This window comes from Watersipora subatra, chromosome 1 (genome assembly GCF_963576615.1).
Source record: "Watersipora subatra chromosome 1, tzWatSuba1.1, whole genome shotgun sequence".
In the NCBI taxonomy this organism is placed as follows: domain Eukaryota; kingdom Metazoa; phylum Bryozoa; class Gymnolaemata; order Cheilostomatida; family Watersiporidae; genus Watersipora; species Watersipora subatra.
The window spans coordinates 27,856,656-27,870,004 of NC_088708.1; the positions used below are offsets into that span (position 1 = coordinate 27,856,656).

Here is a 13,349-nt window from a genome sequence, read left to right on the forward strand (position 1 = left end):
CGGAATTCAATTTTGAAATTGCGCATGAAATAAATTGCAATCACATAAATTTTCATTAACCTATGCAAACATTACTTGCAAAATTTCATTTCTTCAAATGTACTTCTTTACAATTAGTGCTCTGACTTTAACAAAAAGGAACCAGAACAACTTAATGATGATGCTCATGTTACTTAATACGAATATCAAATGGTTATCATAGCATCCAGAAACATCTTTAGATTACCAAGTGTGTTTTTATGGAATCTAGTAGAAACTCTAATTTTGTATGAAATATGGTTGGATCATTGCTGGGTTTAAAACTTTAAACAGTTGGTTAGGAATTTAACTAAAACCTTGCTACAGTGGCTCGTCAATGACTGTTAGTACAGCTTCAACAAACTTGAACCAAGGACATATCACATACAGTTAACATAGCACAGCCCCAATGGATTTGCACACAATTCATTTGGCAAATTAGCCTACCAGAAGCAAACATCCTATAAAACTAAAATTATGTTAAAAAAAATGTATTCTTTGTTAGTAACATGAAGACTAAAATTAACACAACAGAAATCTATATATTGATTGTTACATGCTGTATTGTAAAAACTTGACTTATCAAAACATTAGGTAGATGGAAGAGATACTGCTATTTATATGTGCAGTTTTAATTAACAAGAAACACATTTATACATACAAATAGATAAAAACATATACATTTATGTAAAATATTACACAAGTTTGACAAATGTCGGATACAAATGTACAAAGGCTGACCAATGTTAAGCAAAAGAAATTCTACAAAAGGAGAAAAACGATAATACTGACTATACTAATGAAAAACATTTTGTTTTATTTTGAGGAACTCTAGTTTTAAAAAGTACAGAGTCAGTGCGTAGTTGAGTATACATAAGGGGTAAATAGCCATAGATTTGTGTAAAATATTGTATGCATTCGTGTCTTTCTCTAAAGTGAGATTCATCAGTCCATAGAGAAGCTTCTCCACAAGTCGAACATCGAAATGTCCATCGTGATGTTGTCTGAAAACCAAAAATAACACCAATTAGAATAACTAATGACTTTGTGTGTCACCTTTTTACAAGTAAAATATATGATGCGATTAGCCAGTAGTCAGCCAATATTCATAGAAAGTTGCTGAAAAATAAATTATACTTACGGTAATAGCAATACAGAATTGTTTTTTTAGTTACTCAGAATACAATCTGTAAATCGTAACCTAATAGACAATTCAACAGAAATGTTGACAAAGGCCTCATACCTTGACCGGAGGTTTTCCAGTTAAGTGAGAAACTAGAAAGTTCATGGCGATGTCTTCGCAGTTCATGAACTCATCGACTTTATCCCGTATGGCTCTGGCCATGAAGTACGAGTACTGATACAGATAGTACTACAATGTATGATATGAATTGGACTGCACTGCTTATGAATCTCAGAACATATCTATTAACTAGTCAATAAGCAATGTAACACCTGTCACCGTCTGCCAGATGAGATAGTAAAAGTCTGTAATGTTGCGAGTTAACTGCCACAGTAGCAGATTATTCTCAAGGCAGAGGTTGAGCCTTAATTCTGCCATAAAAGAAAGGTATAAAACCGGCTCCACTGCACTCCAAATCCAACCAATGCTGGACTCTTGTTAGATTGTGCTAGACTCAAATAATATCAATGGAAACCTTGTTTAACACAGTCTTTGTAGCTAATATCAAAAAACTCCCACGCAAGAGTTTAACAAAACAGTTGAAAAAAAGTGAAGCCTTCCTTATAGACCATGAAGCAGTGTGCAAGCATGCGTGTTGTAAAACTTTATCAACAAGAAATCCTAAATTAAATTCATAAAGCGTGCTATTCAAATATCTTTTTTACAGCAGGATATTTTAGTACACGATGCTGTAGCCATGAAAAACAGGAATATTTACATGTAAACATACCTTATGCAGAAAAGCAGCACCAGTCAAAATCAACGACAATTCACAAGAATGGTTGGAGTTGTAATTCCATTTGTTGTCACGCTCATTCCACGCATGATATCGACCAGGGAAACCGACTATTCGGTCTCGATATTCTCTCCAAACTCTAAAGAAACACAGCCACTTTTTACTATTCCTCAGTGCAGGCACACACATTTCTATCACAAATGATGGTGTTATCCATATCGGATATGAACAACTTGGTGAATTTTAACTACAAAACCAGAAATGTTTTATGTAAGGAACAAACAACTCATGGAACAACACTTTTCTGCATAAGTTTTGCAGAACCCTATTAAAGATTTGTGTCCATATCAAGGCATAATTATTTTCATATTCAGATTGAGGTTTGGTTTACACTGGACTCCTTTTGAACCTAGCTCAAATTGCATTGTTCCGAGTTTCTGCCTTCGCAAACTTGTGTTCCCTTACACATTGTGGGGAATTCCACAAGTGCCTAGTCACAACACTAATCTAGATCACACCTATAACAGCAAGTCTAACTAAATTCTGGTGAAGGTCGCCACTGAAACTCATCACTCAAAATTAATAACTTTCATTCGCAACCAGAGCTCCCACTTACATTGTGTAGAGAGATGGCAGAACGGACAGTATTATTCAACATTTTTAGACGTGAGAAAAAATGATGAATAAGGTGGATAATGATGCTTGTTTTAGGTATATTTATGACATTTACTGTAATATCCAATGTTTATATTTTGGAGTTATGTTAACTTTATTTTTAATATTTGTACATTGAAGTTACATACACAAAGTATTATAATATCCGCCAGGCGGTTTTTTGTGTTAAGAAACTGTGTGGTTCTAGAATATTCAGCAGACAGCTAATAATGCTAATTTTGAGTGAGCAAGTATTTCGGAAGAAATAAATTGCAAGTCGCTATCAAACAATCTCTCATAAACTTATGTAGACACTACATCAGAAAACATTTCAATTTATCACATGCACTTCTTTACAACTAGTTCTCCGAATTTAAAACTTTTGTATAATCAGTAGAGGTCTAACTGATCATGAGATTAAACTAAATTTATTGTAAAGTGCCTGAAAGATTTAAAACTCAATGAAAGTTATAAAAATGCAGGGTAACTCCGTCCACAGAAACGTAATCAGGACTCAAACTCGTATAGAGGAACAGAAATAGTGTTACTAATCCGAATAGCCCTATTTGTATTGCACAAGTTTATGTCTGTTACGCCAATACGCACACTGAAGTCCTGTTAGTTTCTCATCAATGCTACATTCAAACAGTGTCAAGTTTTCACCAAACTTAAACAACAATATAGCAAAAAGCCATAGAACCATAAAAGCTTTTCATATATTTGTAGAATACTGCACAAACAAATAAATGACGTGACAGAAGTAATAAGCACTGATGTACAGCTCATATAGACAGCGAAAGCGCTAAGAAAAAGAGTGAGAACCACAAACACAGAGATTTACAGACATGTATTTGGTTTCTTGTAGAGTAGACGCCCCGATAACATAAACTCCTTTAAAGGTTGACTTGCAACAAAATTCACACTACAGTTATTTGGTATCAAAAGATTCACCATGTCTTATTCTGTTGTGTTGTAGGTGCAAAATATGTGGAAATGTGATTACAAGCTCTTAAAAGCTAAAAAGCGAAAAGCTGCCGTAGATTGGAATCTCTTTATTTCTCTGACGTAGTCATGAAATTTGGTTATTGTCTTGTCACGTGATGTTCTCACGTAAATTGAAAGGCCAATAAAAAGCTCAATATAAAACTTATCGTAGCACTAGTTTATTACAAAGACTTCGGGTTTTACCGAAGACCCCGTATCAAATATAGATGCTCGCTACTTTATAGTTTTGTTTCGGCCTGGTCTAATTGGCAAGTCGTAATCTGATCATACAACCCAATACTTCGCAAATCACTTTTGCAGCACTTTTCGATTATCACAGGTGATCAACAGGCTCGTCATGATTATCAGACAATGATATGTACTCCTTCAAGCTAATGCTAAAAAATTAAACGAATTTTTACGGTAAGTTATAAGATATCGCTGCTAAAAGTGACAGCATTACAATGATGATAAAACAGACGCGTAAGAACAATAGACATGGTTTTATTGAATGCGTGAAGTATATTTGTGAAAATATTTCGACTAAGGTTGCAGGAAAGTGTAAACAGAAATCATCTACCACAGCTACGTCAGTCATATTTGAGCCGTTTTGGAAAGAGAATCCAAACTACAGCGGTCTCGTGTGGCTGCGATTAACCGTTCGTTTTTGAGCTTTTAAGAGCTTGTAATCACATTTCCACATATTTTGCACCTACAACACAACAGAGTAAGACATGGTGAATCTTTTCATATCAAATAACTGTAATGTGAATTCTGTTGCAAGTCAACCTTCAAGGTAGACTCCACTCAACATAAATAATTTATGTAAAGTTTTTGCTTCTTATTTTTGTCAAAATTCCACTTCTACATAACACAAAGTGTCAAATCTGTGCAAGTTCTCAAATTTGGTTAAAACGATGAGAGTCATAGTTAGCCTCTTAGGCTAGTAGCCTCTTAAGTAGCCTCTCTTGCCACGCATTGGAGGAAAAATGATGTACAGAGGTACATTTATTATATATGTATTATATCGTGTATTATATCAGGTATTATATATGTATTATATCATGTATTATATCAAGTATTTTGGCAGTCCAGTGTGTGGTGAGAGATCGCCAGGTGTGTTCCGATAAAGCAGAGATAATAAGTAGCTGCACAAATATTCAGAAATCACTAAGGGCGATCGCTTGGCGCAGGTGTTAAAGTGTCGTTCTACGAAGCTAAGTGTCGTGAGTTGAAGGCTTGCTGAACACATTCCTTCATTCTAACTTCTAATCCTGACTTCGGAAAGGTGGGCGGACATACAGACACCGACTGCTCTTGTTATGGTGAAGATATATTTTTGTTTTATTTTAGTACCTTTTTTCTTGAAGCATAGAAAATAGTGAAAAAAATCATTCAAACGGTGATTAAAGGTGTGATCCACCTAAATGTAAAATTATCGCAGTTATGAACCCTAAACCAAGTAGAAGTTATAAGGAAAAAGTTGTCGATACAAACTACTAATACCACAGCTACCGTACTGTCATTAAATTGCTAAGTTTAGTTTTTACCTTTTTGCAGTGCCAAATGGGTGAGTTTGTGGAGATCTTGGAATGGATTAGGCAATTTACATGTATTTTGCTGTTCGTATAACGTAAAACCTCTATGACATGAGCATTCTCGGAATGAATTATTTACATCGCAAACCAAATATAACTGTCTTTGTAAACCGCTGCGGCCGTTTTAACTTTTGAAGTGAATATAAAGCACTTATTGATCAGTAACCCGGTTCAATTCATTAGGAAACCTTGTCAAACAAACAGAAAGTGCAGCATGAAGTACTGCTACCTCACAAAGTGTAATAATCAGGTCACAGTTAGGTTTACCTGAATGCGAATATGATTTCATCATGTCTCAAATACATGTCATCATCTAGAGAGAGGATAGCCTCTGTTTCTATCTCTTTGTATGGAAGGAACCTGTTATTCAAACTGTTCCTCGCAGATTTTAACACCTGTAAACCAACAGATGAGATATAGTAAAACAATGATAGCGCACTAGTCTTTCCTGACCCAAAAATTGTTATACTACTACAAAGCCTACAGCTAATTTGCTTATAAACCTTTGAAAATTGACGCAAAGAGGCGATGAACTGTCCTCATTCGCAAAACAGGGTTTTCAACAAAAGAAAAGTTGGTTGCAAACAAATCAAACAGCAAAGTGAATAAATCTAAACTGCAGACTAGACAATCAATAAAAGTACGTAAAATATGAAAGTATCACTGTTTACCTGAATAGGTACATGAATATGAGGCCATTGGAAAGTAGCTGGTGGGTAGTTAGGGTTATTCCAAACAATAAGCACTTTATTTAGGTATGGAAGTCCATTGAACTGGGCGAGTTGTTGCTGCAGCAAGTCGGCTCTGTCATATGTCAGAATGACGACTGTAACAAAACAGTAAAAGTTGCTACTTCATTGATTCAAATCATCCCGCATATCTGATCTATATGATGTATTATTTCATAAATATTTATTTTATAATCATTAAAAGGTTGCAATAATTTTAAGCTATTGATTGATTATGAAAGGTGGTGGGGTTGATGAGTTAGAACGTCTTTTAAACAAGGATGGCTGCCTCAGCAGAACTTTTAAAAAGTTGATGTTTTACACTCCATAGTAGGAATGCTACAATCTGACAGAGAGTAAGTTTCGGAAAAAAATTATTAGAGCCAAAAAAGCTTACAGATTTTACTGTGAAGACAAGTGGATTACCAGAAGTATTGCACAGGTTGAAGGGTATAAGCATGCATATTGAATAGATTTAGGTGTACTTTATAACTTTAAGTTTTTTGGTTAGTCTAAGAAACAAAAATTTGATGAGCCTATTCATATTAGAGCAATTGATCTCGTATACAGCAAGCGCTATCCTGTTAATATCAGACAGCATAAAGCAGAAGATGGGTTCTTGCAGACCTACCTTTATCCATCGGCCCCAGTTTTTGCCTCTTATTCGTTAAAAACCAAGCAGTACAAACAGAATGTCATACATAACGGTGCAAGACGCTCAAGACGTGGCGTACAGAATGCACAAGTCAGAGATCTGTAACTATAAATCTCATTCTTGGTATCTTCCAAGCTCTGTTTTTGGTTTTCCATTAGGTTATTTGAAAAGCAAATCGTTTTAATTCTAAAAATCAACCTTTTAAAGTATTTTTCCATTATTTTACAAAATTACAATTACAAAATTTATGTAAGATTGAATTTTTCTTGAATACTTTATTAATAGAGGAGGCTACTCTGGAGAATGTATGCCATATCTGTAACAGCTTAGTTTCTTTGAAATTATTCTGTTAATAAGGGTAGAAAGAACTTAGTATTTCATTCTACTAAAAAATACAGGTACAATAATATGTTACGCAAAACACAGCCATTATTTCGTTTGCATACAACAGTTAAAGACTACAGATAATGAGAGAATGAACTTCAATAAGCAAACAAGCTACATCATCCAGTTACCTTGACTTCCCTCAAAACGCATAAGTGTTTTGAAGTTTTGAATCATTTTTTAGCATTCAAAGCAATTTAGAATTTGTGTCTGGTATCCAAAACAAAACAGTTTCAAGATTTTTTAAATTCTAATTGGTTAAGATATGAGGTGTTATAAAACCAGAGTCTCTTTAAAACTGCAAATAACTGTGAGCCAATCGAAAATGTTTCATATAAATGCTCACGAAAGAAGTGAGACCAAATATGGTCGGAAGTTTTGTGATATCAATCAGCGTGAAAGGAGAGTTTAGAGGAAGTGACAAAATATGAAGCAAAATAGAACCATGGTGAACAACCTAAGCAACGGTTGTACGCAGAGACATCATCCAAAAAAAAATTAATATATATCTGCTTTCAGACTAATTTACCATTGATCTCCAGTTATGATGACTGTTGGATCATAACGACAGCATCTGAACTAATATACTCTTCAATAGCACAGCGCATAACTACTATTATAGTTCAAGATGAAATTAAACTTGAAAACCTTATTGACTTGCTCAACTGAGCATCAAATTCATCTAGTAACTTCTAAAATAATTTGAAGCAATCAGCGCAAGTCGCCTGCAGTTACAAAATAAAAATGACAAATATTGCTGCATCCTTGAAGCAAAATGAAAGAACTTTACTTGTGAACTGTTCTCTTGGATGATTTCCACCCAATGCTTGGCTAAATTCTTTTCCACTTCCTCCAGCACCACCATTGATTGGACGAAAACCATATGGTGAACCTGCAACATTTATGTGTAAAAAGAGAGGGAGGAAACAAAAGCTACTGACTTCTTATGTTCCCGGTGAATAACACCTTCAAATAACACATAATTATGTATGCTGCCAGCAGTGGTTATGGTTGTTGGGCCCTAAAACACAGAGTTATCCCTCCATAAATGATAAACAAACAGTGAAGATCTAGGGAAGGTGAATGTGCCGGAGGGGTGAATGTGTTAAGGAGGAAAACGCTGAATTTGGTACATGTAAGTCATTTTATTTCGCCACAAGAAAGTTTTAACGAAGAGTGTTTTCAGATATAAACCCTGATCTAAACCTCCATGAGAGAATATCGCACTGGAGTCTGGTATAAGTGACCGTAGACAGTATGTACAGCCAGTAAACTATTATTCTTATCTTGGCCTACGCAGTAGCATAATCTTACTTTGATAACTATGAACATAAAGCTGTGTTACAGATTACTATACAAATAACACTAGAAGCTTCATGGTTGTTTTCAAGTAGCAACTATGCACATCATTAAGTAAACTCAGGTAAAAACACAGTACTATGGCTGGCCAGATCAACCCTGCTAGAGAAGACCACTGTTGGAATTAGTTTTACTGCTGTGTGTATCGTTTGCCAAATGGAGTTAGGATCTTTAATAAATGAGCAGCTTGTGGCAGCAACAAAATTTTTTTACCAACGAGCAGCATAAAAATGATATAATAGCAGCTTAGTTTGGTGATTTGAAATCAGAGCAAATCAAAGTTTAAGCATTTTGACATCTACCACACGTGAGAAAAAAGTTGATTATTCAAATGAATCCTTTAAATTGCAAAAAAGGTGCAACTGAGGGGTACAGGCATTTAATTAGCATCATTCACCGGCAGCTCTATTAATAGCAATACAACTAATTCAGAAGAACAATTAAAACTAGCAAATCTGTTTCTTATCTGCCAAATTTAACTGTATTGTTTTTATTTTTAGCCTCCTAGTGAGAGCTTGCTAAACTACACACCAAATTACCCTGTTGGTGAGCACACGATGTTGTTTACAATCGGTCATAACAAAATCTGTGTGCTATCCTATCCACCTGTTCTTAGTTGAAGCAATTTGTTACAGTCAATCGATCAGTAGCAGATCGTAACTGTATTTCGGCGATACCAAACTTGTTCATCAATATTGTGTTACAAGGTAAACTTTTAGTTAGTGAGAATTGAAAGTTACTAAGAATTAATTCGCAACAGGAAATGAATTTGCAGAGCATTGCTTCATTATTACCATAAGCTGTCCCAGAATGAAAGCTATTGGCCAACACTGAAAGTAAACAGATTGTCTATTATAAAACACTAGTGCGAATAAGTGATGAGCATGTCAACTTGCATTGTGATTTTTTACATTTTTTATAAAGGGTCAGTAAGCACAAAACAATTTGGTGTCTAAAAATGGGTGGATTAGGTGGTAGAGTGACAAAAATATAGGACATAACTTAATCTAACTTACCCTATCTACAGTTTACATTAATTTACTTTTCATATTATTTTGTGTTTTATTCTCAATTTCTATGAACCTTCTTACTCACAGTACTGTTATGTTGCAAGAAATTTTCAACATCACATTAAAGGTTGACTTGCAACAAAATTCACATTACAGTTATTTGGTATCAAAATATTCACCATGTCTTACTCTGCTGTGTTGTAGTTGCAAAATATGTAGAATGGAAACGTGATTACAAGCTCTTAAAAACTCAAAAACGAACAGTTATTCACAGCCATCACGAAAACGCCGTAGATTGAATCCCTTTCCAAAACGACTTAAATGGGACATAGTTGAACACGATGTGCTTCTGTGTACACTTTCATGCAACCCCATTTGTCGAAATATTTTCACAAATATACTTCCCGCATTCAATAAAACCATGTCTATTGTCCTTATGAGTCTAGTTCATCATCATTGTAATGCCGTCACTTTGAGCACTGATATCTCAAAACCTAGCCTAAAAATTAGTTTAACTTTTTTAACTTTAGCTGGAAGGAATGCATATCATCCTCTGATAAACGTGAGGAGCCTGTTGATCATCTGTGATGGTCGAAAATTGCTGCAGAAATTGTTCGCGCCATCTGACAGGAAGTATGGATCACATGATCAGATTATGATTAGACCAAACTGAAACAAAACTGTAAAGTAGCGAGCATATATATATATATTTGATAAGGGTTTTCCGGTAAAAACTGAAGTGTTGGTCATAAACTAGTGATACGAGAAGTTTTATATTGAGCCTTTTATTGGCCTTTCAATTCACGTGATAACCTCACGTGTCAAAACAATAACCACATCGAGTTGAGTACATCATCGAAATAAAGGGATTCCAACCTCAGCGTTTCCGTGATGGCTGCGAATAACTGTTTGTTTTTGAGCTTGTATAAGCTTGTAATCACATTTCCACATTTTTTGCGCCTACAACACAGCAGAGTAAGACATGGTGAATGTTTTGATACCAAATAACAGTAATGTGAAATTTGTTGCAAGTAAACCTTTACGGAAATTACTATTTATAGTGAGACAAACATTTGTTCAATTTTAGTATTGGAAAATTCATATGTGGAAGCGATCGTTAGCCAGTTTCGACTGTACTTTTGTTAATCATGAAGTTCATTAATTTTGCACAAGCTAGCCATCATCATCTTAGAGTACTAAAAAGTTCAAGTTTCTGATCATCAATAGTTACCACAGCCTCAGTTCACTCACCGACTCATATTATGTATCTCGCACCAAAGGTTGGGCTTACGCAACTCAAAATTATATTAATCAACAAAACCACAATATTGAAAAGGAACAATGTTAACAATTGATTAATAGATAGAAACACGTACCATGAAACTTGGCATCTGTAGGTAAAATGGGATCCCATGGAGTATGTGGGTACAAACGTGTAGCAGCTCTCCCAAAAAAAAATCCAACCAGGCTGCGCCCACTAGTGAAGTTTCGTTGATAAGCAGCTGAGGGGTATTGATCCTCCACTGGGCCTAGCACATCATTTGGCTCAACTCGAGTCTCAAACATAGGCATTGGGTTACTTTCGGTGTAAATGTGTTCACTTTCAGGCAGAGGAGCCTCGGTAGGAGGAATATTTATACGTTGCCGCAACAATTCAAGCAATCCCTCTGCAATTCTCGGTGTTGACATTAAATAATTTTCAAAAATTGCACGCCCTTGTTTTTTAAATTCAATTATGTCTGGTTCCAAGATATTCCTTAAAATGTACACCAACTCTGTGACACGTTGTAAAGGTAACAAAAGGGCAGCAGTATGCCAAGGAATTAGCTCATCCAGTGGCAGTGTATGTTCATCTCCAAGTATGACTGGAACAGCTCCTTTTACTAGTGCTTGGTATAATCTATAAGAAAACTGGTCACTTGGCATACTCCTAGCATTGAGCACCACAATAAAAGTTGAGTTAATCTCATTTTCCACCATGTCTTCACTGCTACATAGACACCATTGATTTGTTGTACAGGGTTGGATAGCCTGGCAATCAACTTCTATGTTTATTGATAAATCCGGAGAAGTTAGGAGTCTGAATGCAGCTATAAAATTTTTCTCTTGTTCATTCGTCACTGATGGTGATTTGCCGAGAAAGGACAAGAGATTTGGTCGTCGAACTGGTAACATCAGTGGAAGATCATGAAATTTGACTTCTTCAAGATGACTGTATGGTAACATAATATCAAAACCAGTGACTGGACTGTATTTGCGCCAAATAACTTGGGCATGCATAGCGCGAGATTTTGGGACAGTGTAACTATTAGGAAACACGCTAACTATTACGTGGTTTCGTCCATCACCGCTCCAGTATTTTAATTCTTGTGCTTGAAAGTCCTCGCGCTCTACTAGCGCTAAATAAATACAAACAGCATCTGGATTATCCGTAATATAGCCAGAGTTTAAAAGTGCTGACTTCCACAGAAGCAACAAATTATTGTCGGTTACTAAGGGATAGAGGTATATTGAGAAACCTGAAGTTACGCTACACCGAGAGTAATCAAAGCATGTTTGAAGCCGGCACTCTCCAGTTGGACTAGCATGGTTTGTTCGCTCACTTTGTGGCAGCAGTCTCAAAGGCAGTTTGATTGATGAATATTCTTTTAGAGCCTCATCTTGGCTTACCAATGCATTTTGTATATTGAACTTAATTTGAAGCAAATTGCGCTCCAAAGTCTTTAGTTCATTGTTATAATCTGTAGACTGTCTGCTTAGTGATTCTACGGAAGACCTCAAACGATTTCTTTCACTTTCTAAATTTCCTAGCTCTACAATGATGGATTTACGTAATCTTTGCATATCCTCAACATGGTGGAAAAAATCATCTTTGTTTGCCAGCTGGTTAAACGTATTTAGGGATACTTCAATGCTTGGTTCCTGAACATTCATACCGACAAATGTGCTGATAATGAAAAGAAATACGATGAGAAAAATTATGACAATAGTACGACTTCGCCATCCTCCACACATTCGCCAACAATTCATTATCAATCCCAACAGATCTTTTCCTCTGGAGATCCAGCAAAACGATTCAAATCTACCAATAACAGAATAGAAATTTGTAATCCAACAGTAAGTAATAACAAGTGCTTGCCAACTCTCTTTACGGGTATATTACCAATCCCAAGCAAGAACTGCATCCTGCATTGGAATCAAACAGATATTAACCCACAATAATCGTTTTAGGCAAATTATAATCTTACAGTATATTAGTTGGCTATATATTACATACTTAACAAAAGAACGAATTTTCAAGTAGCAGCGTACGTTACTGATTTTTCTTTTCTTGTTTAAGTATCAAGCTCAGCATAATGAGGCCTAAAAAACACAAAAATAACTCGTTGTTGTTGTACAAATCCAAAATTTGTAGTTATGATTACTGATACTTGGAAAAAAATTCCCTTATATTTACGCTTTTCGACTCCCTTGGTAATTGTCTACAAAATAACCGTTGCAATTTTTAATACAAATTGAAATTTTAAAAGCTAATTCACCATTTACAACTAAAGACAGTCGTTGTTTCTGTATTGTCCGCAAAAAGGACTTGATTGGTTACTCTACGATCGGTTGTTTTGACTTGGGATTCTCAAATACTTTTTGGTACACAATATAAAAGAAACAACATTAAATCTTTATTGATTACCGATCTGTTTATGAAAAACTGAGGTGACTGATTTACTAATTTCTTTTAAAATAATACAACTTTTTTTCAACTGAAGAATAAGAATATGGTCAAGACGTCAGGTCTGAGAGATAAGCATTTCAAAATCTCCGCACAAACAAACAGATACTAACGCAATGCCGGTTGCTGGGCTTTGCATTGACACCCATAAGCTGTAGTCACGATAATATCATCTTGCGCGCCTAGCACAAAGCCAAAGCGCAGCGCTACACAAGATCACTCTTTAAAGGACAACAACCTGACGGAGTATAATTCGATTCTGATTGAGCAATTATCAAAATCTAGAGCTCTTATTGGCTTGCTAGAAAACCAA

The 13,349-nt window shown here is 35.4% G+C and overlaps 1 protein-coding gene across 2 annotated transcripts; it reads right to left on the minus strand.

The window, feature by feature from the left end:
- Positions 1 to 561: 561 nt before the first annotated feature.
- Positions 562 to 13,275, minus strand: LOC137385547 (exostosin-like 3). 2 transcript variants are annotated; one of them, XM_068072027.1, is made up of 8 exons: positions 13,150 to 13,275; positions 10,686 to 12,391; positions 7,731 to 7,832; positions 5,845 to 5,999; positions 5,441 to 5,568; positions 1,932 to 2,076; positions 1,262 to 1,390; positions 562 to 1,022 (listed from the first exon to the last, which is right to left on the minus strand). In XM_068072027.1, exons 1-8 carry the CDS (start codon positions 13,173 to 13,175, stop codon positions 810 to 812), a joined length of 2,604 nt encoding a protein of 867 aa, XP_067928128.1. In that variant the 5' UTR covers positions 13,176 to 13,275; the 3' UTR covers positions 562 to 809. The 2 variants fall into 2 exon arrangements, with proteins under 2 accessions (XP_067928128.1, XP_067928129.1); XM_068072028.1 differs by lacking the exon at positions 13,150 to 13,275 and adding an exon at positions 12,587 to 12,837.
- Positions 13,276 to 13,349: the final 74 nt, after the last annotated feature.

What these genes read in the sequence shown, in the direction of transcription:
- LOC137385547 (XM_068072027.1), bottom strand. Translation starts at nt 13,175, where the DNA reads ATGCAAAGCCCAGCAACCGGCATTGC. An exon ending in TACAGATGCCAAGTTTCATG is followed by an intron (nt 7,833 to 10,685) that starts GTACGTGTTTCT and finishes TAAATGTTGCAG; the next exon opens with GTTCACCATATGGTTTTCGT. An exon ending in CTGGAAAACCTCCGGTCAAG is followed by an intron (nt 1,023 to 1,261) that starts GTATGAGGCCTT and finishes TTTGGTTTTCAG; the next exon opens with ACAACATCACGATGGACATT.